Source organism: Didymosphaeria variabile, assembly GCF_027946475.1.
Source record: "Didymosphaeria variabile strain IMI 356815 chromosome Unknown scaffold_1, whole genome shotgun sequence".
Taxonomy (NCBI): Eukaryota; Fungi; Ascomycota; class Dothideomycetes; order Pleosporales; family Didymosphaeriaceae; genus Didymosphaeria; species Didymosphaeria variabile.
Window position 1 is genome coordinate 4,985,159 of NW_026611620.1, and position 27,709 is coordinate 5,012,867.

The 27,709-nt window shown below is 52.1% G+C and overlaps 8 protein-coding genes across 8 annotated transcripts; 3 read left to right on the forward strand and 5 right to left on the reverse strand.

Moving 5' to 3' along the window:
* Window positions 1–140: 140 nt before the first annotated feature.
* On the forward strand, window positions 141–1,058 carry N0V89_001615 (uncharacterized protein; the record flags this gene model as incomplete). Its single annotated transcript, XM_056210426.1, has 2 exons — window positions 141–480; window positions 535–1,058. 2 exons carry the CDS (start codon window positions 141–143, stop codon window positions 1,056–1,058), a joined length of 864 nt encoding a protein of 287 aa, XP_056077248.1.
* Window positions 1,059–2,322: 1,264 nt separating this feature from the next.
* On the reverse strand, window positions 2,323–3,552 carry N0V89_001616 (uncharacterized protein; the record flags this gene model as incomplete). The annotated part of the gene is made up of 1 exon (XM_056210427.1): window positions 2,323–3,552. The coding sequence occupies one exon, from the start codon at window positions 3,550–3,552 to the stop codon at window positions 2,323–2,325; it is 1,230 nt and encodes a 409-aa protein (XP_056077249.1).
* Window positions 3,553–9,550: 5,998 nt separating this feature from the next.
* On the reverse strand, window positions 9,551–10,885 carry N0V89_001617 (uncharacterized protein; the record flags this gene model as incomplete). The annotated part of the gene is made up of 1 exon (XM_056210428.1): window positions 9,551–10,885. One exon carries the CDS (start codon window positions 10,883–10,885, stop codon window positions 9,551–9,553), a length of 1,335 nt encoding a protein of 444 aa, XP_056077250.1.
* A 1,103-nt stretch (window positions 10,886–11,988) lies between these two features.
* URH1 (Uridine nucleosidase 1) lies at window positions 11,989–13,298 on the forward strand (the record flags this gene model as incomplete). Its single annotated transcript, XM_056210429.1, has 4 exons — window positions 11,989–12,036; window positions 12,087–12,101; window positions 12,157–12,361; window positions 12,412–13,298. The coding sequence occupies 4 exons, from the start codon at window positions 11,989–11,991 to the stop codon at window positions 13,296–13,298; spliced, it is 1,155 nt and encodes a 384-aa protein (XP_056077251.1).
* A 3,724-nt stretch (window positions 13,299–17,022) lies between these two features.
* On the reverse strand, window positions 17,023–17,590 carry RPS12_1 (40S ribosomal protein S12; the record flags this gene model as incomplete). The annotated part of the gene is made up of 3 exons (XM_056210430.1): window positions 17,023–17,147; window positions 17,200–17,521; window positions 17,588–17,590. The coding sequence occupies 3 exons, from the start codon at window positions 17,588–17,590 to the stop codon at window positions 17,023–17,025; spliced, it is 450 nt and encodes a 149-aa protein (XP_056077252.1).
* A 901-nt stretch (window positions 17,591–18,491) lies between these two features.
* On the reverse strand, window positions 18,492–19,164 carry N0V89_001620 (uncharacterized protein; the record flags this gene model as incomplete). Its single annotated transcript, XM_056210431.1, has 3 exons — window positions 18,492–18,865; window positions 18,917–18,976; window positions 19,023–19,164. 3 exons carry the CDS (start codon window positions 19,162–19,164, stop codon window positions 18,492–18,494), a joined length of 576 nt encoding a protein of 191 aa, XP_056077253.1.
* A 905-nt stretch (window positions 19,165–20,069) lies between these two features.
* On the forward strand, window positions 20,070–21,833 carry N0V89_001621 (uncharacterized protein; the record flags this gene model as incomplete). Its single annotated transcript, XM_056210432.1, has 3 exons — window positions 20,070–20,072; window positions 20,261–20,710; window positions 20,760–21,833. 3 exons carry the CDS (start codon window positions 20,070–20,072, stop codon window positions 21,831–21,833), a joined length of 1,527 nt encoding a protein of 508 aa, XP_056077254.1.
* A 2,136-nt stretch (window positions 21,834–23,969) lies between these two features.
* N0V89_001622 (uncharacterized protein) lies at window positions 23,970–27,473 on the reverse strand (the record flags this gene model as incomplete). The annotated part of the gene is made up of 5 exons (XM_056210433.1): window positions 23,970–24,258; window positions 24,304–24,409; window positions 24,461–24,670; window positions 25,518–26,055; window positions 26,082–27,473. The coding sequence occupies 5 exons, from the start codon at window positions 27,471–27,473 to the stop codon at window positions 23,970–23,972; spliced, it is 2,535 nt and encodes an 844-aa protein (XP_056077255.1).
* Between the last annotated feature and the right edge of the window lie 236 nt (window positions 27,474–27,709).

Genomic DNA, 27,709 nt, shown 5'->3' on the forward strand with positions numbered 1-27,709 from the left:
CAAGTAGAGGAGATAGCCTCCCGAGAAGGTTGAAACGCATAATCGTGGCCCTACAAACACACCTCCCAAGCATCAAAATGTCGAACCCAGTAGTCACGAGTGCGAATAGTCCAACGTCACCAGTAGCACATGGCTATCCAATGACAGCAGTAGGTACAGTTTCGAGGAGCTCAAGCAACACATCATCCGAGAAAGCCCAAGGCTACCCCATGCTGGCAGCTCAGATAGAGCAACGACCCGAGATGGCTATATTTCGTCGGTTTGGAGGACTAAACGCTGAGAACCTTCTCTATCTCCAAGCCGAACTTGTCTTGCTTGAAGAAGAACTACAGAAACAACAGATGGAAGACAGCAACAGCAACATCGAACCTAAAACAAAGTATGCTCGAAACTGGTACCATCTACGCAGTTCCCAGAATAATGGCGACTCGAGGCAGCTGGACCTGGTACACACAATCAGGGAGACGCTATGGCAATACAGTACGCGTCATCAAGCAAACCTTAGGGGTAAGACGTCGCTGACATTGCACACAGATCAGGCGCTCATACAACAGTCTCGAGTGCTTTCATATCCGGAGCCAGATCGATACGATCTCAAGTACATGCAGAGGTTTCTGCATAGCAAGCATCACATGGATCTCTGTCTCCTCGGTCCTGACGCCACAATATGGGGTTCTCTGTCCGAACCACACGCGCACAGCCCCGATCTCGCAAGCCTACGTCCTCGGAAGAAAGAAGACCCCTTCTCCAACTGGGTGGTGGACAATGCAATCACGAAGCTGGTTCGTTGCGGCTGCGCTTGCTTTTTGAAATCATCGCGAGCGGATATGCGCGGAATCATCGGGTATGAAGATGAAAAGGTTATGCAGATCACTTATTGGATGACGAGCGTGATTGCATCTCTACTCCCAATAGGCTCGATCGTCATCTTGTATAAGGTCCAGTCTATGGCTGCCAGACTGGGTATCATCGCGGCTTTCAACGTCCTAGTGTCTCTTTGTTTAAGCGTTTTCACGAATGCCAAACGAGCGGAGGTCTTCGCAGTAACTGCAGCGTGAGTTGTAGAACGCTCTGTCCGGGCCGAGCTAACACAGAGACAGATTCGCCGCCGTTCAGGTCGTATTCGTCAGTGCTGACAAGACTGATTAGATGGCTACTGGGTAACAACATTTCGAAGTCCGAATCGAATCTAGTCGAGATATGCGTGACTGTGCTCTGTCAAGATCTGTATATCCTACAATGGCTACAGACTCTGAGCTCCAGTGATTCACACAACAGAAACTGGCCCGGCCACGCGCATCCTACTGAGGGGCAACAATAGCGCTTTGTGTACGTAATGAAATTACCACTGCTTTTTACACGGGTACGAAGTCCCGATTGGTCTGCATAAAGTGGCTTGCCGCTCCAGGCGCTGCATGTCATCACCCTTGCGTGTACATGAAAGAACCCCGGTCGCGAGAGCGGAGCGCGGCAATGATGCTTCTGACAAAGCGGCTCATAAGCCGCTCAATCCTAACATTGCAGTCATGCTTTTTCTTTCACCTGGATGCCACACCCGACTACTTTCTTGAAACGGAAGTGGAGTCCCAAAGGCCCAATGTAAGAGGAAGATAAGAAGAACTGCCACGGGAGTGGGACAAAGCTTGTCGCGGTGTCGCCTGAGTCGAATGTTGTTGGGATGTGCTGAGCGAAAAGTGTTCCCAAGGCAGTGTTACATCGTAGAAGTATGCACCCGGCGCCGTAAAGTATTCATATGGGAAGGGAAGCAAACTGATCATAACCCTTAGCCCTGGCGGAGCCATGCTTCTATGCACAGGCTCGACTCCGCTTGTACGGCCTGAGAGCGTTCCTGCCCATTCGATGTTGCGGTACACTGCTGCCGTCTGAATTCGACTGAAGCTTGCGCAATCGGCCAGTGTGCCCCTAGGATTCAAGGTGCACGAGTGATGCAGCATCTTCGGCACATTCCACGGATATGGAGCTGGTCTTCCGGGCGAAAGATACAGATATCGAGGTTGGAAAGATGAGGGATGACTTTCGAGCGTCTGCCCTCATCGGCCTTGGTGTAATTGATCGAATTCCGCCGTAGCTTGTTGATACCTGTCATTGTATATCTTTGCACACGCTATCTTTACGTATTCATGCGCTTGCTTGTGGGCATAGGCGTCGCGCTGTTGCTACGATGGGCTGTCAGCTAAGCAACAGATCAATTGGGTGCGACAAACCTGGTATGCGTACCCTTGCTCCATCAGACGGGCTTCATATTGACGTGCTTGTCTAGCGGCTTCCTCATTAGGGCGAATACTATGTCCTGTCCTATCGTTAGTTGCAGCTCATCGCCGTGAAGGGACGAGACATACGGTCAATTCGAATATGCGGTGTGCGCACTCCAAGTGGTACGGCCAGAGGCATCGAAGGTTCACCCTGGAACAGCTTATGCTTTATGATCGCTGGGCGACCGATGATGACATCGCAACGGAGATCATGGTCTGACACTCTGAATTCCGTGGGGTCATAACAAGGATCGAACGCATCGATGTCTGCGCAGAACCATCTTCCCTCGAAGCGCGCGGTCGAGTACGCACGTCCTGCCGGAGTGATAGCGTAGTGCTCACGGTCGATCGAGTCGTACTTGAGAGAAGGAAGCCCCTCAAGCATCCGTTGATCAACAAGATTGCACGGACAAAACCAGTCGAGCCACGCCCGTGCGACAATCAGCGGGCGGTCACCGTTTGCAAGGGGCACCTCGATCCTAATGTCGCGTTCAAAGAGCTGTCGCATAATGTGCTGAGCGCGTTCATCCTGTGTCTCTCCTGACGGCAGCCCACGCTCGACTGACCTTCCGTAAGTGATTTCGGCGCTCCTAGGTAATAGTGCGGGCTCGAATCCTCCGAGGCCGATCGGCGATGCTTGAAGACAATCTTCTGGACTGCGGGGTTTCTGTGACTTCTGCGTCAACGGCAGCTGCAAAAGTCTACGCAATCGAGATAGCGCGCTGCGACCGAAGCTTGATATGCTTCGTTCGGAGACCGTCGATGGAGGCAAAGTGCGCGTAGGACATAATGACGTGTTCGAGGGGGTGATGGTGGTAGAAAGAGAGGCGAGGTTGTGGCCGGCGGGTACCTGGAACAGGTCGTCCGACAAGGTGAAAAGACCATGAGCCTGATACGCTTCGACCGTCGGAACGGATTGCAAGCCATGTGAGGGTTGGGGGGAGTCTGTGGATGAAAACAGGTCAGCGGCAGCGGAGGCAAGAGCAGCTGGCGCGTTGTGCGACATGCTAGGACGGGGCCGTGGGTCGGACGAAGATGTAGGAGCAGGTGCTAGGAGCGGCGTGGCTGGAAAAGACAAATGCACTGTCGCGTGTAAAGATTCGGCCATTGTTGTAAACTCCTGAGCAGTGGACGCTGTGCTGCCTGTGTCATGGTTAAAGAGCGCTTCCAAAAGCGTCACGAGGAGAATCTGCCGCTTACCTTGGGTCTGACCTTGGTCGGTCGTTATGGCCTCTGCTTCAGGCGGGCCGTCCGTCGTCTGCATGGACGCTCCGTCCATAGTAGGCTTGTGCCGACTCAGCGTCGACCGACGAGAAGCAAATGCCAACAAAGCTTGTTGGGTAAGCTGAACAGGTGTGTCTCGATATAGTTCCGCTCTAAACGGGTTGCCGGCGTCTGAAAACTACGATGCGGCGAACGTGATAGAGCAGAGGCGGACGTTCAGATGAGTTGTACTGGTGGACGCAAGGAGCGCGGCGGGAGGGGCGAGGAAGTCTGAGCCGAGATGGGATGTAATGGGTGTCGGGGAGAAGGCGGCTGCGGAGGAGGTGAAAGGCCGTATACACGAGGGATGACCGAGTGAGAGGTGGAGTGCGGAAAGAGCTCGTTCGTCGGCACTGACGTGTATTCGTGTACTGAGATGACGGTCAGCGCGCTTGTAGAGCCCAAAGCACCCAAGTGTCAAGTCGCTTGGGTCTCGGCAAGGCAGTGCGTGCGGTGTGGTTATGGCGGTCTGTAGGGTTGCGGTCCGCAGTGTCCTGGACCAAGAATGAGCTCCGTGGGTCTGTAATGTCCCAAAGTGGCTGACGCAAACAAATCAGCGACTCATGGTGGCTATCTTGCACCCAACAACACTCACTCAGAGCGAGACCGTTTGATGCTCGGCCTTTGGGGAGAGTAGTGGAAGAAAATTATCGCCGGTGCAGGCCTGTACCAGACTTCTGCGGGGTTGCTGTCGTCCGTCGTGTAGTGGAATAATAGACAGCGCACGTGTAGGAGCCTGAATAAGTCAAGACGAACAAGCTTCTCAGGCTTCGTCAGAGCAGTGTGGCAGCAGCGCGGGATTCGCTCTGCTGAAATGTGTGGTGTGCTGTGCTGGTGGGTAGGAGAAGGAAGGCCGGAAGGCGCGAGGAGTGAGCAAAGACGCGAGCTCGGCCATGCCATGACCACCCAGTCAGGTCAGAGAGCGGTGTAAGGCGGCGCCGCGATCAGTTCGAGCTTTCCCAACGAATAGAAACGATTCCAAGATCCGAACGCGATTGCTCTTGAGTGTCTTGTCCGCGGATTGCAAATGCTGATGGCTCGCAATTCATCTACGCATCGAGGCTCCTGGTGTCTTCCTGGGTCTGTCAGCTCTGCATTGATGCACGCGGCGAGGTTTGGCCAGCCGATGGTACAGCGCGTGAAGCTCCGCCTCGGTCGATCGCCGTACAATCCGACCTCTGTAGGCTATAGATATGAATGAACTTGTCCTAAGACCGCGTCAATGCCGCTTTCCTGTCTCAGTCAAGCAGCAGCAAAGATGGGCAACGTCAAAATCCTCGCCAACCTTCTGTCCGTACGGATATAAGCTCGACTCAGTAAGCTGCTGCTCATTGCACGGCTCATGTGTCAGCTGTCAGGTCGTCTCTCTGCCCACTGTTCCTGATTCGCGCGCAAGAGGCCGGATAGTTGGAGCTCCTGTCACTGTTCGTGGCGCAGATAAAGGCTAGACCATCAAATCCGGCTAGATTGCAAACCACCACGCAGTTGACGCTTCCCCGGGTCGGATTCTCGACAATGGCGGTGCTGCCTGCGTATCTGCATGGCGGCTACTTCGCTATTGGCCATTGAGAAAGGTGATCAGCCATTGAAAATAGAGACCCGCTTCAACTGTGACGGGCAGCGGACCATCGATCCATCGGCAAGCGGGCTGGTTTCCACTTGATCGCATGCTCCATTTCGAAGACTAGTGCATCGCAAAGGCGTTGTCAATCGTCTGCTCATGTCGCGCTTGAGATGCGATGCATCAGCGCGGTCTCAGGGCGGACTGAGCGCGGCAAGCATCAACACCTGCTATCGCAGCTGCTAGCACTTGAACCCAGGCAGAGCTTCCGTCGCACAGTGTATGCCAGCTCCGCGCCGGCATGGTTGGGCAGCATCGTGGCGTGGTACGGTCGGCGTGGCGCACCTAAGATGCACAGCACCGACGCCAACGGCTGCTGAAGTCCATACGTCCAGTGGCGGCTCAAGGCTCACGGCAAGGCGTGCTCAAATAAGCGTTCATACTTTGTCCATGTGAGCCGAGGAGCAATATTCAACTGTGCGAATTGTCAGCCTGGGCAGGTAGTGCAGGAAGGATCTGATACCTGTTACCATGCGTAATGCACCCCGGAAGCGAGACGCGCCCTGCTCATCCGTGCGCAGCCTCGTATCGGACTCTCTCGCCGCAATGTCTTCGCTATCCACGATCGCTCCGCTTGATTGACTTGTGCATGTAACGTGCCGTCCGCTCGATGTTGACATTGAATTTAGGTTGGACCCTGCCGAGGACTAACCCCTTTCAACATGCAACAAGCCGCGAGACCCTTGCATCCAGGTCGATGGTCGCACATTCCCACTTGCGATCGTATAGGGGGAAGGCCCGGCTCAGGGAACTGTGCTGACTTCGTCTACTTTGCTGATGTTGCTAAGCAGTTGCCATGCTCAGTCCGACAACGGCACATGGCATGAACCAAAAGGCACGGCACGCGTACCGTCTACGATCGTCCTGCTTTTTTGTCGAAACTTTGTACCCACGGAACATCGGGATCGAACGAACGAACGGAGCCTACATCTCTCGAGACTGCATATAGTCCTATTTGGCTGCTGTGCAAGTAAGACTTGGGAATGACCATTTCCAGGAATGTCTCTTCGCTCGTTCGCAGGCAGTATAATGTTGGAAACATAATAGCGGCATCGAGCGTCCAATACTGCACTGTTTGGCCATAAAGGTTCCTGGTTTGCTCAACGGACGGTGGAAGAAGAATACGTTGAGTGTCTCGCGTGAGGACAAAGACTAGCCGTGGAGATGGATCTATCTCTGAAGGTAAGCGGCAGGACAGGCAGACGAGCGCTATCCACAATTACCTGGAAGGCCAACAAATCATGGAATCGGCCTTTGCAATCATTGGAGGTCTTGATGGGACGGCATACGTGGCGTGGTTGGTGAGGCCGCGAGCTGTCATCTTTTGACAGCAGTTGAACAAGGCATCACGCGACGAAACGGTAGTACCACGTCACTCTAAATTTGGATAAAGCCGAGGCGATGGACTTGGGACGTCTTTCTATTAGCGTTTCAAAAGCTTGGACAAAAATAGTTCCGGGGATTTTGGTGGCCTCGGCAATGACCTCTGCGGATCCATTACGCTGTCGCGGATTAGCCCAAATATTTATGGGTTCGCGCAACCTTCCCATGCATCCTATTCAAAGCAATCGCGAAAACAGCTGCGAGGCTCATTGGATGCGTCTCATAGAATCAATCAGAGCTTGAGTCATAATTCTTCATTCGCGAGAGTTGCCTACAGAGTTGCCTCGAGAACCGACCAATGGTCTTCCGAAGGAATTAGCTCCGCACAGCTGTCGGCCTCATTTTGGAAACCGAGACACAAGGGAAGGCTTGCTTTTGTCCAATACAGCCAAGGACTTTTAGTGATCTCTATGTTTTGACATACGCTAGAGTTAGACTTACACACTGAGCTTCACACAACTCAATGTATACGGTAAGCAATGTGTAACCTCAGCAAATTCCACCAGAGTAGCCACCCATTAAGGAAAAACGGATTCTGTCATATGCATAGCCCTGTATTCTAACAAGCATACTAACGAAGATTCCCACATCAAACTCTGCTATTCGCAGAATTCGAATGAACCATCGAGTCATCCCCGCAATCATCAAGCCATCGCCCTTATCCTGCAGGATTCACTCGGTTGCCGGATCATCTTCATGGGCACTGCTCTCTGTTACGCCACGAAAGATTATAAGTAAGTTTTTATATGCTCGTTATTGAGGATACGGCATGGACGCACCCAGTCCGAGCCCGAAGGGAACACCCCCCGTCATAACCAGACGCTGCAGACCATCATCGATAGTACAGTAGAACTTCTGCCCGATAAATCCAGGCCAGCATTCGAGAAACCCTGGCGCTCTCATTTGAAACTCCAGTGTTGAGACCGAGCGAATTTGACGTATCAAAAGCAAAACCGCAGGCGATCCTTTCGGCCTGCTTCCAGGGGAACTTCATGTTGAGATCCTTGCCCAACTATCATCCAAAGACATCGCCACAATTCTGTCGTTCTTAGACTTTTCTCTCAACGATACCTGGTCCCGCTGGCATATGGTGTTTAGGTAACTGCGAAAGGTATCCAGGCGGGTACGTCGTTGGGTCCCACTCCTGCACCTGTACCACCTTCTCCCTCGATACAGGAACAATCCTCGGCTTCCTCCTGTACTTTTCCACATATTCTTCCATCATTGCATCGTAAGGCTCGTCAAGCTGAAATACAATCGCATGCCTTCTTGGCGATACTTCGAGGTACAAGTAGCGCGTTAAATTCCTGATGAACCACGACGCATAGCGAGCTAGCTCTGGTTTGGATTCGGCGTAGTCGATCTGCTGAGAGTACATTGCTTGGATGAAGGCAGGTATACTGGGAATTTCTGTTCGCTGCTGCCTAAAGGCTTTCCGTGGGGAAGCATGGGGAAGATGCAATCGGTAGGTTGAGGGCGTATGTCTGGGCCAAACCACCACCCATCCTTGCGGCTTATCGCGGGATGGTATTCTTCTTCAATTAGGTACGTTCGCCACGCATACACATCTGGGACTTCTATTAATAGGCAGTTGTCTATGTTGATCCGATAAGTCTCCTCCGACCAAAACCGTATGTAATAGATCTGAAGCGTTTCGTGGTGAGTGCGCTCGAGGACGATGTCGGCTTCGCGTAATTGCCGGAGTTCAGAACAGATGGGAAGCTTTTGTAGTTCCTGGACATCGAGAACTTTCCAGTAGCCGGTGCGCACCATTTCAGAGGTGATGGAATGTAGTTGGCTGTTGCGAAGGAGTATGTCGATGATGGGGAAATCGGTGAAGCCTCGGGCACCCATCCAACGATGAGCGACTAATCCGACCAGAATCAAGGGGTGTATGTACGCTCGAAGCACTGGGCATATTTCGTCGAGAATGCCACAGCAGCCCATGTTCCGCTTGGCATAATGGATAGGCGGCTCCCAAGGGGAGTGAGCAGAGAAATGATCCTTGTTGTTCCCTCCACAACAGGCAGCTACCTCGGCGAGGTATTTTGGATCTTCAAGAATGTCTTGTAAAGTCATGAGGATGACTGTTTAGGGACGATAAGCTTTTAATGAGGTGGCAAAAGCTGCGATGGACTGCGGGGCCCTTCGAGGCTACTGCACTCAGTGCTGTCAAGCAGCTACATCGCGTACCATGGTTCCATCCTAGGCATCACCACTCAACAGAACACCAACAAGTCATACCAAAGCTGATTCCACGAACGTTGCCTAACAACACGTGATCAAAATGCCGAAAGAAGACCCTTCGAGGCTCTGCGCAATCAGGTTTATGAGGGGTTGGGGGTGAGAATATCATCGGGACGCAGGCACTTATAATCCTGATGAATTGAAATTCCGGTCCACTAAGCTGGTTCCAGTGTGCAATTTTGATATCTGCCATTGGCCCATCACCGTGAGCAGGATGAGGGAGGGAGTCATGAGAGTCCCGGGCACGCGGTCGACCAAAACGAGGAACCCCTCAAGCCACCAACACGACAATCGGATTTGAACACCCAATTCTAAACGAATTCTCCACCACAACCACCCTACGTGAGCCAGAACTTTTTATACACATCCTTCATCGCTTTGGGAAGCTAATTTTGACAGCTTGGTGTCCTATTTTAATGTCTACCGGGCCCGGATATACAGATTCAACAGATTCAACAGATTCTAGCGTATAATCAGCCTCCTATAGTACGCGCTCAGGGAGTGGCATGCAAACAGATTAATGCACATGTGGTTGATAGCGTAGTTTTGCCTGGGTTGGCAGGATATTATACTTGCTCAGCCATAACTCACTGCTAATTCATTACTCGCGTCCCAATCGAATCCGGCAAAAGTTTTGTATGAGAGTAAATTCCACTCAATTGTCAACCGCTCTCCTAATCCCACACAGTCTATCCACCCTACCACCCTTCTCCCCGTACCCCACCCTCCCTACCAGCCAAACCCCTCCTCATGCCAATAAACCTCAACCCCTGCTCCACCCACCGCCCCACCCCTCCCTCACCTTCCTCGTCAACCTCCCCGGCCCACATGTCACAACCGCCACCCTCGTCCCCTTGCTAAACACCTCATCCACAATCGCCGCTATCTTGGGCCGTCCCGTCTTGAGCACCATGCCTGCACGCGGCTTCTTCATCTCCTCCTCTAGCGAAAGCAGCGCATCGTTCTCCTGCAGCTCGATTTCCTCGGGGGAGGAGCCGGGAAGTGAGGAGGAGGATGCGCCGCGCGTGACGAAGACTTCGATGGCTGGGGAGGAAGAGGAAGAGGGAGTGAGGCCATCTGCAGCGTCATCCCCTCCAGTTTCAGAATCCGCGTCGTCGACGGCGGGTTCCGACGAAGCTGCGTTAGACGCGGAAGAGGAGGGGAACGCCCACTGCGTCTCGGCCAATCTCTGCACCGCCCATATAAACCGTACCTGCGGCACTCCTGCATGCTCCGGCTCGCGGAACTCGACGATACTTCTGTAGATGGGAAGGATGAACGTCGCGCCGACGCCGCCGGCGACGAGTAGTACTTTATCGTAGGAGGAGAGGTCTGGCAGGTGCGACGAAGCGCCGTAGGGTCCTTCGAGGGCGAGCGGGATGCTGGGTGCTTCGCCGCCTTGTTTGGCCAGGGAGGTAGCTAGCTCGGACATTTTCTTCGTGTTGCCTGTGAGCGTCTTGGCGACGAGGAGGAGCTCTTTGTCTTTGACGGGGATGGAGGCGACGGTAAAGGGGTTGGTTTTGCTGCGGAGGGTGAGTTGGTCGGAGAGGGAGGCTGAATAGTGTTTTCCTGTAGGCAAGGAGAGATACACGTGCTGGCCTGGGCGCCATGAGAGCGTTGATGAGAGGGTCGTGAGAGGAATGCGGATTTGAATCAGGGTTGTGCCGGGGAGGAGGGTGATGGTGCCTGTGTAGGTTTTGTGTGCGGTGAAGCGGAAGAGAAGATGGAGGGCGTTGACGATGACAACTTCCCAGACGTAAGGTCGGATGTGGTGTACGTGCAGGAATAGCGGCACGACTAGTATATTTGCGATGGAGACGTGGCTGATGTAGAACACGCGATAGTTCCAGTGTCGTATCTGCGCTAATGCGGTGGTGCTGATGGCGGCGAATAGAGTGATGCTGATGATGCCGAAGATTACGTCCTTTTCTTGTATGCGCTTGGCAAGCAGATTGCTGCGAATGAAGAAATTGAGATAGAGCACAGCGTGCAACGAGAATAGAAAGAAGACGATGCGGCCAAGGATTTGATGGGATGACTTCAGCTGCTCGTGGGAGAGGCGCGTAAGGAGTTGGAGCGGTGAGTATGGTGTGCGCATTGCGAGCAGGTAATGTAGAGGCAATTGAGAAGCACCAATTATGCCTAAGCGTTTCGTGAGGTGGAGATAATCTGTCGATTAATCAATCATCTGCAATTCCAACGAAGAGTGGAATAAAGGCTCACCATTTCCAGTCTGAACAACGGATAGGTAGAGAAGCCAAAGTGTCCAGAGACCACCTCCGATCCACTCCGCCCTCGTGCCCCATCCGCTGATGACATCCTTCTTAGCCCACCATACAATGCGATCCCAACCCTGCCTTGACTTTCGCAACCACGTCCATTGACCTTCCAACCTCTTGTTGAACGACGGTGATCGAGGCCGCTCATATTCCAGTCCCTTGTTTGCAAGCCAGGATAGCAAGAAGCCAAGCTGAAAGCCAGCGAACACCACCAAAACCGACCATTGCGCGACAAGAGGGTACCAGGTTAGTAACTCTCTCCGTGCATGCTTCCCCTCGTCATCTAGCGTGACGAATTCGTATCCGAATACCATAGTCGCGGTGCTCGCTTGGTGTGTTTAATTTATCGGACCTAATCTATCTCTTCTTCATCCGGGACTACCGATCCATGTAGGAGCCACAACAGTGGTGAACCTTGCAATACGTGCTTCGAGACTCAGCGCATCAATGGACTTTTTCCAGATAGTGAGTGTGACTGAGGAGGACAGGTATGAATAAGGCCGAAGGAGGATCGTTGGCACGCCGGCGTTGCGTCCCACGTGAAGCTGACTACACCTGTAGGGCGGTGCGCGGACGCAAATTCGATCCTCTTCGTCGTGGCTGGGTTTGGGGCCAAGCAACGATTGGTCAGCCGCTCGCGAAATATCAGCTCCTCATGGCGTCTTTGTTGTACGAGACCATAGCTGAATAGACGACGTGCAGCGCATGTTGGGGGCCTCTCAAAGAGCCAAAACTCCGGGACGCCTGGAGTCGCGGATCGGTGATCAGATAAGCGGTGGGGTGTTCCCAATGCAGTTTAGGCCAGGCACCCCGCGAGATGTCCCGCCTGGACCCTGCGTGGGGCCTCCGTCTAAGAGGCTTGACTCACAGTCATGGTTCCTGATCATCCTCCCTTGTCGCAGATCAGACCGTTCGCACAAAGATGGCTGCAGTAAAGGACAGCCAGCGGATACCGCTCTGGCTGGATTGTGTGTGTAAATATTCCGCTTCCGACATTGTAGCCAATACTGACCCACGTAGGACCCTGGACACGACGTACAAGCCCCACGCTGTGTAGCATGCATGCCAAACACTCACCTAAGTATCTTAGGACGCGTACGCCCTCCTCCTCGCCTGCCACGACCCTCGCGCTGAACTCCTCGGAGTCAGCACCGTACACGGCAATGCATCGCTCGACCAGACGACGCTGAATGCGCGGGCAACGTTGGAAGCGATAGGAAAGCGCGACATCAAGGTCTACATTGGTGCTCATAAGCCCATCAAACGCAATGCCGTGTCCGCCGTCGATATTCACGGTAACGATAGCATGAGGAAGGGAGCAACGACAGGGAACTGACACGCGCAGGCGAGTCCGGCTTGGATGGAGTCACGCTCCTCCCAGAACCCGTTGAGCCACCAGCCACCGACGTCGATACTCTGGAGGCCATGTACAAGGCTCTAATAGCTACACCACCGAACACAGCATGGCTCGTGGCTACCGGGACTCTGACCAACATCGGACTGTTGTTCCAGAAATACGATGATCTGGCCGGCCACATCAAGGGCCTGAGCATCATGGGCGGTGCCGTCGGCGGAGGCTTCACAGACGCTCCAATGGGCAAGACAAAGCTCGAAGGCGAACGCTTCGGCAATTGGACTCCCTATGCTGAGTTCAACATCTACGTCGACCCCGAGGCATCACACATCATCTTCTCGCACCCGATCCTCAGGTCAAAGACGACTCTTATTCCGCTGGATCTGACACACCAGGTCTTGGGCACAAAGGACGTCCAGCATACGCTCTTGTATGGGTCTGATGCACCATTAGACCCGAAGGCAGCAGATACTTCCCACACGCCTTCCCGCGTGCGCGCCCTGTATAAGCAGATCATGGTGTTCTTCGCTAGCACCTATGCTGAGGTGTTCGCCATCACTGAGGGCCCGCCGCTGCACGACCCACTTGCTGTATCCGCTGCGATTTACCCCGAGATCTTTGACGACAAGGATGGTGAGCGGTTCCGGGTAGATATCGTCACGGAGGGCATCCATTCGGAGATACCGGAAGAGGTGGGGGAGCTTGGTAGGACAAAGGTCGTCAAGTTGGCTCCTGGTGAAGATGGCTGCAGGATACCCCGGGGAGTTGATTTGTCCAAATTCTGGGGGAGCATAGAGAGTTGCCTGAAGAGGGCTGATGAAGCTAGTCCGATGCCAGCGATTAGTCGTGAAGAATTGGTGGAGCTTGGGGTGATATAGATCTGCAGGTGTTTCGCGGCTGTTTTTCTCTGAAACTCCCTTAGAATAGCCTACTAATATGATAATGTAACTATTAGGCACTATAGGTATTACCTGAGGTCTTTCACTAGTTGTTTAAGTGAATACTAAGAGGTCTATAAGTTAAGAAGTCAACGCTGATATAGTAGGGTATTCATATAAAGTTCTAATACTGAAAAGGTAGACATTCTCTATAGAACGACGCTATATGATATTAACCCTGTACGTACCCGCGTAGCTGAACACGTCTGTATATATACCAGAAGAAAATACGCCAACTCGCTCGAATATATCATCCCTTACCCTATTAAGGATGAGTCCTCCAGTCAACTGTCTATTATCGGTTTGCCAGTGGCGAGGCGGCCCCGTTCCTAGTGGCATGTACCAAATGTCGAGTCCTATCATGGTAGGCGCTTGCTCGTTTCCGTTCGGGAATTCATCCCAATAGAAGATCCAGGTCCTATACTTACTGGTCTCCCGATGTTGAAATCTCACTAATTGAGCATGTATCGTCAACACCCTGGATTGAATGTACCAGCCCGAACCAGAGCCAGGGACCGAGCGTACGACGTGAACGGGAATCAGATTTGCGAACCGAATCGCGCATGTCCGAGACGCCCACGACCAGGTTGGTGCAATATCCGATCTGGTACTATGAGTAGCACTCTGGCAAAACTCAGAGTTATGGACCCAGGCAATTTGGCTCACTAACCCATCATGCGAAATTCCGTACGTGCACCCGAAATTCCAAACCAATTTCAACTGGTTGATAATGCCAATGACACCATTCAAGCGGTCTTCGTAGTCGGTGAACGTTCGTTTCGTATAATCTGTTAGAGCGTGTTCCCAGATTTTGTGGGGCTGGTCCAAGAAGCTTGAGCCGGCAGGCCCCAGTAGTAACACCCCGGAATCATTCTTGAAGTCGTAAACTTCCTTTTTGCGATTGATTAAGTCGAATGGACTCCGCATGACCGTCTTGAAGTTTCCACCTTTGCAGTTCCAGACTATCTCCTTTTCTCCATAACACAGCCTTCGCGGAGAAAGTAGCCATTCTTGAAAAGTCCAGCCTCTATTGTTTAGTGGGGCCACCGGGTCGTGAAACTGGGGACGCATAAGGGATACATTTCCGAATCGGCCACTAGGGAGGAGTAGGGGGACATCACAGTATTCGGGCTCATCCCGCACTTGTAAAAAGCCTTCACAAGCCGCTCTGGCACTGGATGCGAAGATCGTCAATGTCGAGTTTTTGTAAATCATTCCCATATTCTGGATTTCCTTGTTCTTATCATCGGACGAATCCTGGATGATGCACAACGCGTCTACCCACAGGTATCGTATTCCGAGACGACGAGTAACTCTCACAGCATCTGCGATTGTTTGAGGAAGTTGCCCCTCCGGGATCTCTTGCATCAGTGTACGGAGGGTACTCATAGTCGCCTTGAGCGGTTGTGGGCCTCCCCAGCAATAACTCAGGGCAACATAATAATCGTGCTGTTGGATGCCACTGATGTGCAACTTGGAAGTCGTAACCCTGCGTGCATCTCCAACATCAATGACACGGGTTGGCAATTTTGGTAGCTCGCGCAGGGTTGAACAGGTTTCAGAGTGATCCCGACCACATTCCATTAGCCACGTCTTAGTCTTTTCAACCACTGCTTCGCAGTTTGGATCTCTAGTAGCTGGCCTCGTAGGAATGTGAAACGCAGCCGGATCATCTGTTGCCTCGTTAACATGAATTCGGTGCACAATCGCTATGTCCTAATCTGAAGAGGTAAACATGGAAAGTCCCACCAGTCTGTTACCCTGAAGGATTCCAGGGAAAGGATAGGCTTCGAGTCCATTAATATTTTCGAAGGGTTCATTCTCTTGGGCGAATATTTGATAGGGCAAGGCTGTCTTTGCCCGGAAGTAATAACCCAGGGAACCATCGTTATATTGAGCTTCAAGTCCCTCCGGATACAGGGCTTCAGCTTCCTTGAATATAAGTTGACACACAGGACAGCCACGGAGCGCGTTTTCGTGCAGTTCTTTCGCCGACTGATGCTTATAGCCCTTCGGAGTACAGAGTGCGTGTTGGCCTTCTGCAGAGCCAAGCATTAGGTAGCAGCGGTCGCAGACTCTCTGGCCTTGATCTCCAGCGTGGTTTATTGGAATTTGAGACCGCGCTTGTCCCATACTTGGTATAGTTGCGCTGTATAAGTTATGTATCGGATTGCAGTGAGACGCTTGCTCTATTAGATCCTAGAGCTACGTGTAGAAGATCTAAATGACCATAAGTATGGAAAGGCTGTAGGTAACAATTCGCAGATTCTGCACTAATCAAGGCCAGCCGGGCTATATACGAAGGAGCTCGTATTTTGGGCGTCGCTCTTGACCACCTGGACTCTAGCATGTTGGTGGCTTAAGACCTAACATATGCAGGGATAATGTGATGCATCAAGGGCGTCCATTCAGAGACGTTGCGATAGTTCGGAGGCATTTTGGATCTGTTGATAAGTAGCTCAGATGATGTTAAAGCGATGATAATAGGTTAGCGGAGCGTCGTTGTGCTCGCCTACTTGCAAAACTACGGGGGCGGGGGCTAACGCTAGGCATCCACGGCACCGTAGGCGACCTCGTATTCGTCATGAGATATGCGTTGATCCATAAGCCAGGCTCCGATACGCTTGATGCTAGATTGATTCGCTGCAACTCCATGCTCAGACGCGCGGGGTAGTTATAATAAAAGGCTAAAGATGATACGAATGGGAAGGTTTTATCGTGCTGTCAGCCTTGCTTACCGAAGTCGAGTGTAGGAGTGATGCGTTAGCAAAGCGGCTAATGCTGCCTATTCACACACTGACAGCTCCTTCCACGTACCGAAAGCACCTGCCTCAACAACCACGATGACATCATCGAAATCATTGCGCACTTGATGGACGGTTTGAGATTGATACTGCATATTGGGTGGAATCTTGACAAACAACAACCTCTGCAGGTATGCAGAAGAATCAAACGACGAAAAACAGGCTCTTCCCACAGGGAACTAAGCGTGTTGAAGGCAGTGTACAGGTTGAACGGGCTCATCGATCTGATCTCATCATAAGATCAATGTTATCCGATGAGTTGATTCCTCTATCCTTGCATTCAGACATCGAATGATATCCAAGTAGGAAACTGCGTGAAAGCGTGGAGCAATGGGTGAGGCCGGGGTAGAGGTCCATTGGCATGAGGCTTTTGGGCGTTAGAGAATGAGGGTAGCAAAAGGACTGACCATGAGACGGATGGTGACAGATGAGTTACAGTCAGTAGAATTTGCCCAAGGCATTTTAAGTGTCTTGCTTGCTGAAATCAGTGTCCAACGGATTGGCTTTGTAACGTACTGCTGATGTACGGCCGAAGGTTCCCACCCTGAATGATGTAGATGATGGCGACGATCATTCGGTAATCGCTTGAGGATTAAGTAAGAGCAGGAACCAGTTATTGCACTTGGGCATGCGAGTGTTTGCGTGATCCATCCATGTATTTTTTTTTGTACGAACGTGCGTGAAGCCGTTGTCTAAATCCATGCATCGTGAACATCCCATCCATAACTCAAACCCCCACATAGTGTCCCAGCCAAATACCGTCCGCCCTGCCGTACTCCGAGCCATGCTAGCCGCAGCGCAAACCGAGCCGAAGGAAATCGTCGAAGACGTGGAATGTCGAGTCAAGAGGAAGGAGACATTTACTGCTCGGTCTGGAAGTAGTTGAGGAGGATGCTGCGCTCCTGGGACTCCTCACCCCAGTCACGGACGACAACGCAGGAGCAGTTGACGACCTTGCGGGGGTTGCCTTCGCGGTCGATCTGGCCTATTTCATTATTAGCTTTTGCCTCCCTCACACATGCAGAATTTCCACGTACAGAGACCGGCCCACTCGCCGAGCTGCTTGCCATCAGGAACCTTGATGAGGGGAATCTTGTGTTCGGAGCAGAGCGCAACGACGAGCTTCTTGTATGCCTCCTCCTCGCAAGCCTCGTTCAGGACACACATGTGCGCCTGGCGACGGTCGAGCGCCTTGGAAGCCTCACGGAGACCGCGGGCAAGACCGTCGTGGATGAGAGCGAGCTTGAGAACGCCCTTGAGCGCCTCGAGGACGGACATCTGGCCCTTTCCGGCGGAGGCATCGGCGGAAACCTCTACCTCCTCGGCGGCGACGACGGACTGGTTGTCTTCTCCGTCCGACTGTGTGGTGGGTTAGCGGGCGTTGTTGGGATTGCAATGCGACAATTGCGCATGCGAGAGGCGTACCATGATGATGGCTGAATCTGTCGGCTTTCCTCGAAGATTGCGTGTAGTGTTTGGTGATTAGGAAGTTGGAAAGTTCGACGCAAATTTGACAAGTCACGGTGCGCGGAGATTGCCGCTAAGCGAAGAGGGGCTCAAAAGGCTTGGCGTAAACATCACGTGTCGGCTTGGCGCCCAACCACTTTCACTCCCTTACAAGGACCAAACATTATGCATGTACCCCTTTACATGTATCCAGGAAGTATCTTCGGTGCTTTGCAGATTCTGCGCCGAAGTGACAAATTCTGCTATCCCAGCAAATGGGATCGACTTGATGTTAGGCTTTCATGCACCACGCCCGGTGCGCAAAGAGACCTCCGAATACAACCTTTGGCCGAAGATCGTCCATGAGCATTCCAGGGCGAGGCGAAATCTTCCACCCCTTTTGCTATGGAAAACAGTCAGTTCCTGGTCCCAGCTAGATACTCCACGATATCTTTTTTGCCGATCTCGCCCACTTGGTATGCGACGCGTGTCGTTCCCCCACCAGGACATACGTTGTCAACACCCTATGATGGGCATCGCGCTCTGACAGACGCAAGCACCACTGCAGGTACCCGATAGTATGGTACAAGTCCCCGAGCGAAGCCTCGCCCAGGAAACAACGCCGAGCACGATCACGGCCAGGTCGCATCTCCACATGGCCTCGATCATCACGCGCAAGCTCCAGAAACCGGCCAATACATCACTAAAGGCACTGATTCGTCGAGATTTAAGTTTTACTAACGAGCGTGTGCGGGTTGCGGCATCTGATAGTCATCGATGCGCAAGCTCCGCCTAAGACAATCCGATTGAACTGAGACTTGACAGACTAGAAACTATGTACACGAAGAGAAGCCATTGGCGTCCTGGAAGCACCTTCCCGTGTCTACTCCTCAGTAGAAATTCCCGGCACACTACCTGGGTTGGAAGGAGCTATGTTCCTCAGGATGACCGGCACCTGCCCGAGGCTGGTGTCGTTCCAGTACAGCGCATGGACACGCTCACTGACTTGAAGAGCATACCACGGGCTCTCCAACTGGCCATCTTCGATCACAAAGGCAGTGTGACCGTAGAAGTAAAAGCCCGTGGTGGTCATATCGGAGTCGGTGTCATTGCTAGTGAGGAACTGAATGCGTTTATCCGAAGCTGAGTTCGAAGGGACAGCGAAGGTCACATCAGACCACGAGACGGTGTAGTTCGTGAGCGTCGTGTTAGGGTTTCCGATCCAGCTCTGCGAGGTGCCAGAGCCACTGGGCGAAACTGGCGAGAAGTCAGCTTCCCACCAAAATGTTCGTTACAGGCACTACTTACATGTTACGACGGCAGGATCCGAGCTGTTTGAAGACGCGGGTTCACCCAAGTACGCATACCCTGTGGACTGTGAGACTTGCTGGCTTCGATTGACAAAGGAGCTTACCATCAGCGTAAAACAATGGGAAACCTCCGAATCCATCACCGTATCCGTAAAGACCAAACTCATCGGGCGTTGCGCGCTTGATATTTGCGCCGAGAGCAAGCAATGGCAAGGTGCAGAGCAGAGAAAGCTTGTTGAAAGACATGATGGAAGAAAGAAGTAGGGAGCGATTGAACGATCGTGATGTCGACTAAGGAGTGAAGCGAAGGACTTATATCTAGTGAGTTGTACGGTCAATGAGCAAGGCTGCATGTAGTCTTATCCTGCTGCACAACACTCTTCGAGCAGGCATACCCTGCCCATACGCAAGCTGTTCGTCAGCGATGGACGACTCCTTTCACCGCTGTCGCCAATGGGAGGTACTCTCACCGTAAGACGCCGACGTTTACCCATGTTCTGATCAGCCCTGTCTGCATGAAGTGGCGTAACGCTCTATCTGACCGATGGAAAGGGCCGATGCGCGCAGCCACAGTCGCAACCGTTTCACGATGGCATACCCCTGCATGTTACGGTGGTGAGCCCCACTTCAACCACTTCCGGTCACTGCTCGTATGCATCCGGTACTACACGAACTTTTTCGGTCTGGTAGACACGCGCTCGAGCTTGCGTCGGCTTTACTATGAACCCATGTTCTTCAGTAGTTTCGAAACAATCCCATGCCGCGCGTCGGCCCTTCCACGTACGCCAAGTGCGCAGCAAAATTGTGGGAAAGCTGAATATAGGATCTTTTGTACGAAGCTAGTGATGAAAGGGGAATCCGACTATGAGGCTGATCAGATAGGAGAGGTTGTTGAGGGAAACATAAAAGACTGAGGCATAGTCACCAGTTGCCACTCATCCACACAGTGCATCAGCATCTCTCATTACAGTCACATTCACTTTTCATTCATTGATCAACATGCGTTCTGGCTTTTTCTTCGGCGCGGCCGCCGTCTTCTGTGCCGCGTCCGCTCACCCACATGTATCAAAGAATGCTCCTCGTTCGCCCTTCATTTCCAATCTGCACCCAAGAGACGCCTGCTCTGGAAATACAGCATCCACTCGTTCAGAATGGTGCGATTACTCAATCGACACCGACTACTATACGGGTACGTGAAATCACTGCAAGACTTGCACGATAGTCTAGACACACTGCAATCTGGGCTACCCCGTGATGGATACTCCACGCAAAGAGGCTCCACTTTGGGCGTCATGAGACTGCATCGCCTCTGAAATGATTATTTTGCTGACATCATTCAGAGGTTCCTGACACTGGAGTAACGCGAGAGTACTACTTTGAACTCACCGACGTCACGGTCGCTCCCGATGGCTACTCCCGCTCGGCAATGGCCGTCAACGGTAGTATTCCGGGGCCGACTATCATTGCCGACTGGGGTGACACCGTTGTGATCCACGTCACCAACTCCTTGACCGATTCGCAGAACGGTACCAGCATACACTGGCACGGTATCCGCCAGAACTACACCAACGACCAGGACGGCGTTGTGTCTATCACCCAATGCCCAACTGCGCCTGGTGAGCAGCTCACGTATACCTGGAAAGCCACCCAGTACGGGAGCTCATGGTATCACTCGCACTTTGCTCTGCAAGCATGGGAAGGTATCTTTGGAGGTATCATCATCAACGGCCCTGCGACCGCCGACTACGATGAGGACCTCGGGATGGTGTTCCTGAATGATTGGAGCCATCAGGTAGGCGCGCCTTTGCACCAATCTCAAAATTTACTGACAATTTCCACAGACTGTGGACGAACTCTACATTACCGCTGAAACCTCCGGTCCTCCAACCCTCGATAACGGCTTGATCAATGGTACCAACACCTATGATGACGGCGGCTATCGCTTCAATGCCTCTTTCACCAGCGGCACTTCCTACCGCATGCGCCTTGTCAATGCTGCTGTAGACACACACTTCAAGTTCAGCATCGACAACCACACACTTCAAGTCATTGCATCTGACCTCGTCCCCATCGAGCCATACAACACCACCGTATTGGACATCGGCATGGGCCAACGCTACGACATCATCATCACCGCCGACCAAGCCTCCGTCGCCGACAACTTCTGGCTCCGCGCCATCCCCCAGAGCGCCTGTTCCGAAAACGACAACACCAACGACATCAAAGGCATCATCTACTACGGCGACAGCGCCGACACCCCCACCACCTCCGCCTACGACTACGACGACAGCTGCGATGACGAAACCGCCAATATCGTACCCTACCTCTCCAAGACCGTCGGCGACTCCTCCAGCACCAGCACCGAAGACGCGACCGTCGCCTTCAACGACGACTCCCTCTTCAGATGGTACCTCAACAGCACAACCATGGTCGTCGAATGGTCGGACCCCACCCTCTCGCAGATCCTGGCCGGAAACACCAGCTACGAGACGTCTGACGCTGTGATCGAGCTCCCCACCGCAGACGAGTGGGTCTACATGGTCATCGAAACTACCTTCGCCGTGCCGCACCCAATCCATCTCCACGGGCACGACTTCTTCGTCCTTGCGCAGGGCTCGGGCACGTACTCTAGCGACTCTGTTACGCTGACGACGGATAACCCTCCGCGTCGCGATACGGCCATGCTGCCTGCGAGTGGGTACCTTGTCATTGCGTTTGAGACGGATAACCCCGGTGCGTGGCTGATGCACTGCCATATCGGGTGGCACACGAGCGAGGGCTTTGCGCTGCAGTTTGTAGAGCGGTACGATGAGATTGCGGGGATTACGGATAGCGACCGTCTCGAAGACAATTGCGCTGCTTGGACGACGTACGAAGAGGAGTACAGCATTGAGCAGGATGATTCTGGTGTATAGAGAGTGGATGCTGTTGGGTTGAGGTTGCTGATGCTGGTGGATTTCTTATCGTCACGGCCTGTCGCTCGTTCATTTCTCGGCGTTTCTTTTCCGTTCATTTCTTCGAATGATGTATATATTATACCGCACTGTCCGTCTGTACATATCAGATTCTCCTAACTACTGAGGCTTGGCCTTCTATACACATCGAATACTTTCTATTTTAAGCACGTTCTTTATACATACAATCTGCAACACGTATTCGAACAATCATCCTTCATTAGTATGGCGCCGGTTTACTCACTGCAGTTTGCACCACATTCGAAAATAACATCAAATATACATCGGCCTAGTAGGTCGCTTGGGCCGACATCGGAAGAGAGTATGTCAGGGCAATATTGTGTACGTGTATACATACTAAAGTAGTTACCTAGGCTATTCGCCTTTATAATGTACAAAAATATCTATTATATATTGTATATATTATAAGGCGTAAGTTCGCCACTAGTCATTTCAAGCAATGGATATTATCTTGAGACTGACGCTGCTTCTTCCCGCCCTTTCTTGCTATATGTTCCTCTAGATAACTGAGAACACGATAGGACTTTCCCATTCGTGTCAACTTAGTTATCTAAACAAACATATCACGCGTCCTCTGCCTTCAAGTTCCATTACTCATATGCACATATGTATATTTTGAACGAGTGACTACGTACATCTAATCTAAAGATCGAACACTACCTAAGTAGACGGCCTCCACACATCCAGCACCAAGCTTACCGAATCCAACGCTCACTACACAATACCAACACCCCCGCTCGAGCGAGAACCAAAGTTTCAGTTAATAGACTAGTTTCCAAAGCGACGAGGGACATTCTTGTCCAGATCAGACTGGAAACGATCCATCATGGACGCCGCGGGAAGAGCATTGAGACGTTGCTGAAACTGTTGGTTGCTATGCGTAGGGTCAGCAGCGCACCTCAAAGACAAGTATATAACGTTGTGTGGAGTGTAGCTCATCTGGAAGACAATGTGGCATTGGTGGTAGCATTCGTTGTATGGACATAGCGATTACCGTTCTGGTTGTCTAACATGGTCAGCACAGGCACCAAAATACACCAAGCTACGCACCGCTAGACTGAGTCTTTCCAGGCATGTTACGCGGTCGTTCGACGCGATTGAAGTCTTGTTTTGTAAAATGCTAATTGGAAGATTTTGTGGAATTCCGTGCTCTCATCCCGTCTGCCAGCTTCGTGTTTTAAGCATAGAATCGGCTTGAGACCTCTGTCTCCCGGTCTATCGCTCTCCCAACCATTCTCGCCGGCTGGGCGTAGATACAACGAGGTGCACCGGTCAACTTCCCTATCCCTAATCAAGCAGATGCGCTAAGCTATTTCAGGGTAAGGCGGCCTCTCGCAACCAATAGTGATCAGTACCTTGAAGGACTCATGCCTAACGGGGTCTAGTTAATCCATGCCTTAGAAATGGTCATGGTACCTCAGGCTCACGGAATAGATTGAGGACAAGTCATGAAAGAACGAAAGGGAATACGTAATGGCATTGTCCGTGACGTTGCCTGAGCTTGATGAACAGCGCGCACTCGTGCCAATCCGACCCTGAAGAGTTTACAAGCGAACATAGCAACGGGTGAGTTGGGATCCTTGGCCGTCAAATACAAAACATCCTCATACTCTATAAACGTCAAGTGTCATGGCTTCGCACTCGAGATGATCGATGACTGTGTGGCTCAGACAATCGCCCTCTTTCGTTGAGCATGGCAAGGCGCTGAACGATGGCAGAAAAAAGCACACGTGAGGCACAATGTAAAAGTCAGGATGGTTCTGTATTCTTCGACTTCGGGAACTACCAAGGAAATTGGCTATTGAGACCAAGTGACTCAATCCGTTTAGTGTTTTCGATGCTCTCCACAAGATCATGGGCCAAGGCCCAAGATTCAGACTGTGAGACATCTTACCATCAGTCTGATCATCTCATTGTCTATGAGGTCCTCTTAGTCGTATCAACGTGAGTTGATAGCTACCAGTACCACATATGTAAGAGTGACCAATCGCTTATATACCGAGGGTAAGATCTCTCTACTTTTCTTAGGATTGAACCTTGGTGCTATAGGCCATTTCTTTGTGAAAAATATGATGTCTAAGGCTGGCCCTTCACGGACTCATCCTCGTACACAGGTCTCTGTTCAAACGAGATGTCGATGGGCTCCGGATGAAGATCATGACCCTCAAGGACGACCAGTTCTTTCTCTACGAAGCCAAGGCTGTTGAAGACTTTGGATCCCATGGGCGACACGCTCACACATGTCGGGACCTTGTCCGTATCAGCCAGCTCAAGCAACCATCGTGTGAGCTCATGGCCATGACCACGTTTCCAATAGCCGGGATGCGCGCCAATAGACAATATCTCCATGTGGTTGGTGAGCCATCTGTTCCATGTAAGCACGACGATCGGCATTTACGGATTTACTTACTTCTCCCCGGGTCCCTTCAGCGCCTTATCAAGAATTTTGAACGCTTTTAGACAGATGTCTCTCTTCCTGTCGTCCGGGTCCTCGGGCGGCTTTGTAGCATCCGGTTCTGATAACGAGCGTCAGCGAAAACGTCCCAGGTCGAAAAGTGTAATCGGACCTTCGGGTTGGTACTGTCCATGCCGTTTGGGATCGAGCTCCAAGGTCATGCTGATTATACCAACTATAACTTTGCCATCTTCGTCTACATCTGGCTTGGTGCCAGTAGGTGGGTAAACCGTCTTTAACTCATCATACACTGAATCATTCTCCTTCTCGTCGTAATGGCTCAATGCGACGAGAACAAGCTTCTTAGAATCCAGATTACCATCTTAGTATTCAGCACGGTAACTTGCCGCAGTATCCGCAGGATAACCGGTAAAGAATGGTCTCACGTAGGAAAAGAAGGTATAATAATAGAACCTCGCAGCGGCAACATATCCAATGCGTTTCAAGTCAATCAGCCTTGCAACGCGCAAGCGACCAAAGGCAAGCCCAAGACTCATAACCATAAACAAAGCCAAGAGAAGATAAGCTGACTGACAGACCTGCATTCTAACAAATCGCGAACAAGCACGTACACAGCATCTCAAAGGGCTTTAGCTCTCTGCCGGTATGTACGTCGGTATTGCCTGTTCCCAGCCGCGTAAGATTGCTCACAAAGACCATTGCTTCACGAGGAATTTGTTTCCAATAAGAGGTATGCGCTCAGAACACCAACCACTACACAATGCTGCACAATCACTTTGGAAGTCTCTATTATACGTATCCCTAGAAATATAGCATGGTCCTACTATTTTTCACTTTCCTCTTTAGGAAAATTATATGTTATAGTGCGCCATTCCTCAGTGACATCGAAGTCTTCGTTCCCTGCCTGTGAACGTGAGAGAGAACATCCACCACCCATCCGCTTCCCCCTTCTACTACAACCCCCAAAGCATCCACAGACACAGCACCCTCCTCCTACACTCCATCCCTAAACCAACGTCAAAACACCCCCAAGCTATCCTTCCCATCCCCTCATACCTCACCCACTCCAACCCCACCCCCACTCCTCAAAAATCTCCCCCTCATAACCCCATGCAAATAACACGGCCCCACAACCTGCACCGCCCACTCCACAACCTCACCCCCACACCTCACCCTCCTCACACTCCTCGCCACAAACGGCATATCACACCCGTTTATAACAACGAGCAAATCGCCCAGCGCCGCCATGCTAGGCGCCAGCCCGATCCGTCCGCCGTATGTGGCGAACAGGCGGTTCGGAACGAGTATATTAGCGAGGTAATTCGTGAAGGCGTATGCGATTTTAGCGTCGGGGGAGGAAAAGGTGTGCGGATCGATATGTGTGTCTTTGTCTGTGTTTAGCTTAGGGCTGCTGAGCGCCTTGAGGAGAACAGCTTTGTACATTTCGCCGGTGGGCTCGAGGCAGTGCGTTGTGAAAGCGGTCCAGATGGTCGTCAGCCAGGGGAGAGAGCCGGGAACGAGGTGCGTAAGGTCGCGGATGAAGTGGTAGTTTTTGAGGATGGATTCCGCGCCTTTGCAGTCTGCGACGCCGGAGGTGAGCGTTTTGGCTAGTTGGATGGGCGGAGGTTCTGAGACGGTGGGGCCCCATTGGGGTGGGGAGGTGAGGAGGGTGGTTAGGAGGTCGACGAGGGGAAGAAGAAGGCTGGGGAGTGGAAGCAGTGGGGGGCTTTCATGGTGGAGGTCCAGCTTGTGTGTGTTATTGCGTCGAGGACGGTGCCTGTGGCGAGCATGATCTTGGGGGTTCCGGGATGCGAGAGGAAGTAGATTGGGGCAAGGCGGGCCGTGGTGTAATGTCCTGTGCAGGGCGATACCCATGCGAGATTCCTGTCTGGACGGAATTCTGGGACCCATGAAGGAAGGTAGTTACGATCTGTTATGTCGAGTGTAGGTCCTTCGCTGCCTTCAGTCGCGGGGTGCGTGTGTCTAGGATCATCACTAGTTCCCTGGTAAGTCGTAGGCTGCCTTCGAGCTAGACCGGCAAAGTGGAGTTGTGTGTTGGGCGAGTATCTTCTCGTGAATTCTGTATATGCTTCGGCCACCGTTTTCGTGTAATCCGGCTCCATCCCCACGTGGGGCGATTTCGTCATGGCGAGCATCGCGTATACTCTGTCGCGGTCATCAGTACACGCCTTGTTCCTCATTTGATCCCCCACCATATTCGTCGAGAAATGGTGGTCTCGGTCAAGGTGTTGATCCACCATCCTCCATTCGTCTCTGTGCTTCGCAAGTGCCCAGGCGGGTTTGAGTCCTTCCATGCGTGATCGATCAGTTCCTGTTCGTATTTTCCTGTACGCACCTCGCAGTACTTCCAAAGCGCGCGCCAGATCGGTCCAGGCCAGAGTAGTATGTCCACATGAGACAACGAGGTCCTTCGCCAAAGCAACTTCTTGGACGACCCATACTCTGTTGAACCAAGGGCGCCAAAGTAGAAAGTCGACGTGGTGTTTGTTAGCGTCATGTATAAGTTTTTCAGATTCGCTACTCGTAATGTCGACAGTTGGCCAGCCTCCAACGACTCTTGGCTGGCCGACGTCTTTGCTGATGCCAAATTTGTCCGCCTTTGCAGAGAGGTCTTTTATATACTTCATTGCATCCATTGTCCACTCGGATGGTAATGTGAGCCAGACCTGTACGAGCTTTGCCATGCTGTAAATCTCAGCCATGAGCGCAACCTGTTGAGCTTTCTCGGCGGTGTCTGCTTGATTTATACATATAGCGTCCGCCCAGAGCACTCTATCCCGGTGGGAGCGACAATACGCCATGAGTGCGGCATACAGATTGTCCGTTATCTTCAAGACTTTGCCGTTTAACAGGATGACTTGGTTGAAGCTCGAGAACTCGCCCCAGGCATAGGAAATGGCTTCATAGACACAGTGCTCGTTCAGTCTGTGAAGCACGAGGGAGCCTCGCAACTCGCCGGGGTGAGCACATACGGGCTTCAGGTGAAGCAGCCGGATGTAGCCTTGACCTGGTATGGGTCGATATTGAAAAGGCTGGTATTTTGACATATACGACTCATCGTTTGCTGGTCCACCCACGCGAAGGTTTGCGAGCTCGTCGGAGGAGTCAGTGGAGCGCTGTCGCTGAGACGGCCGTAACAGCATGGGCCTATGTCTTTCGACAAAGGGTTGGATCCCTCTCTCTTCTGGAGATGTCATCCTGTAGCTTCGAGCGCTTCAAGAACACCAGTCAAGCGTACTTGTTTGCCATAGGGCTGTTGTTGAACCAAGGTCGACTGAGCGAGGTGCACACGGAAGGCAGGCCGCTAAGAGCATGCATTTCCTTCCCTGGAATGTCGATGTGTCGTGTTCCATGTTATGTCGGGGAGAAATCAATGGAA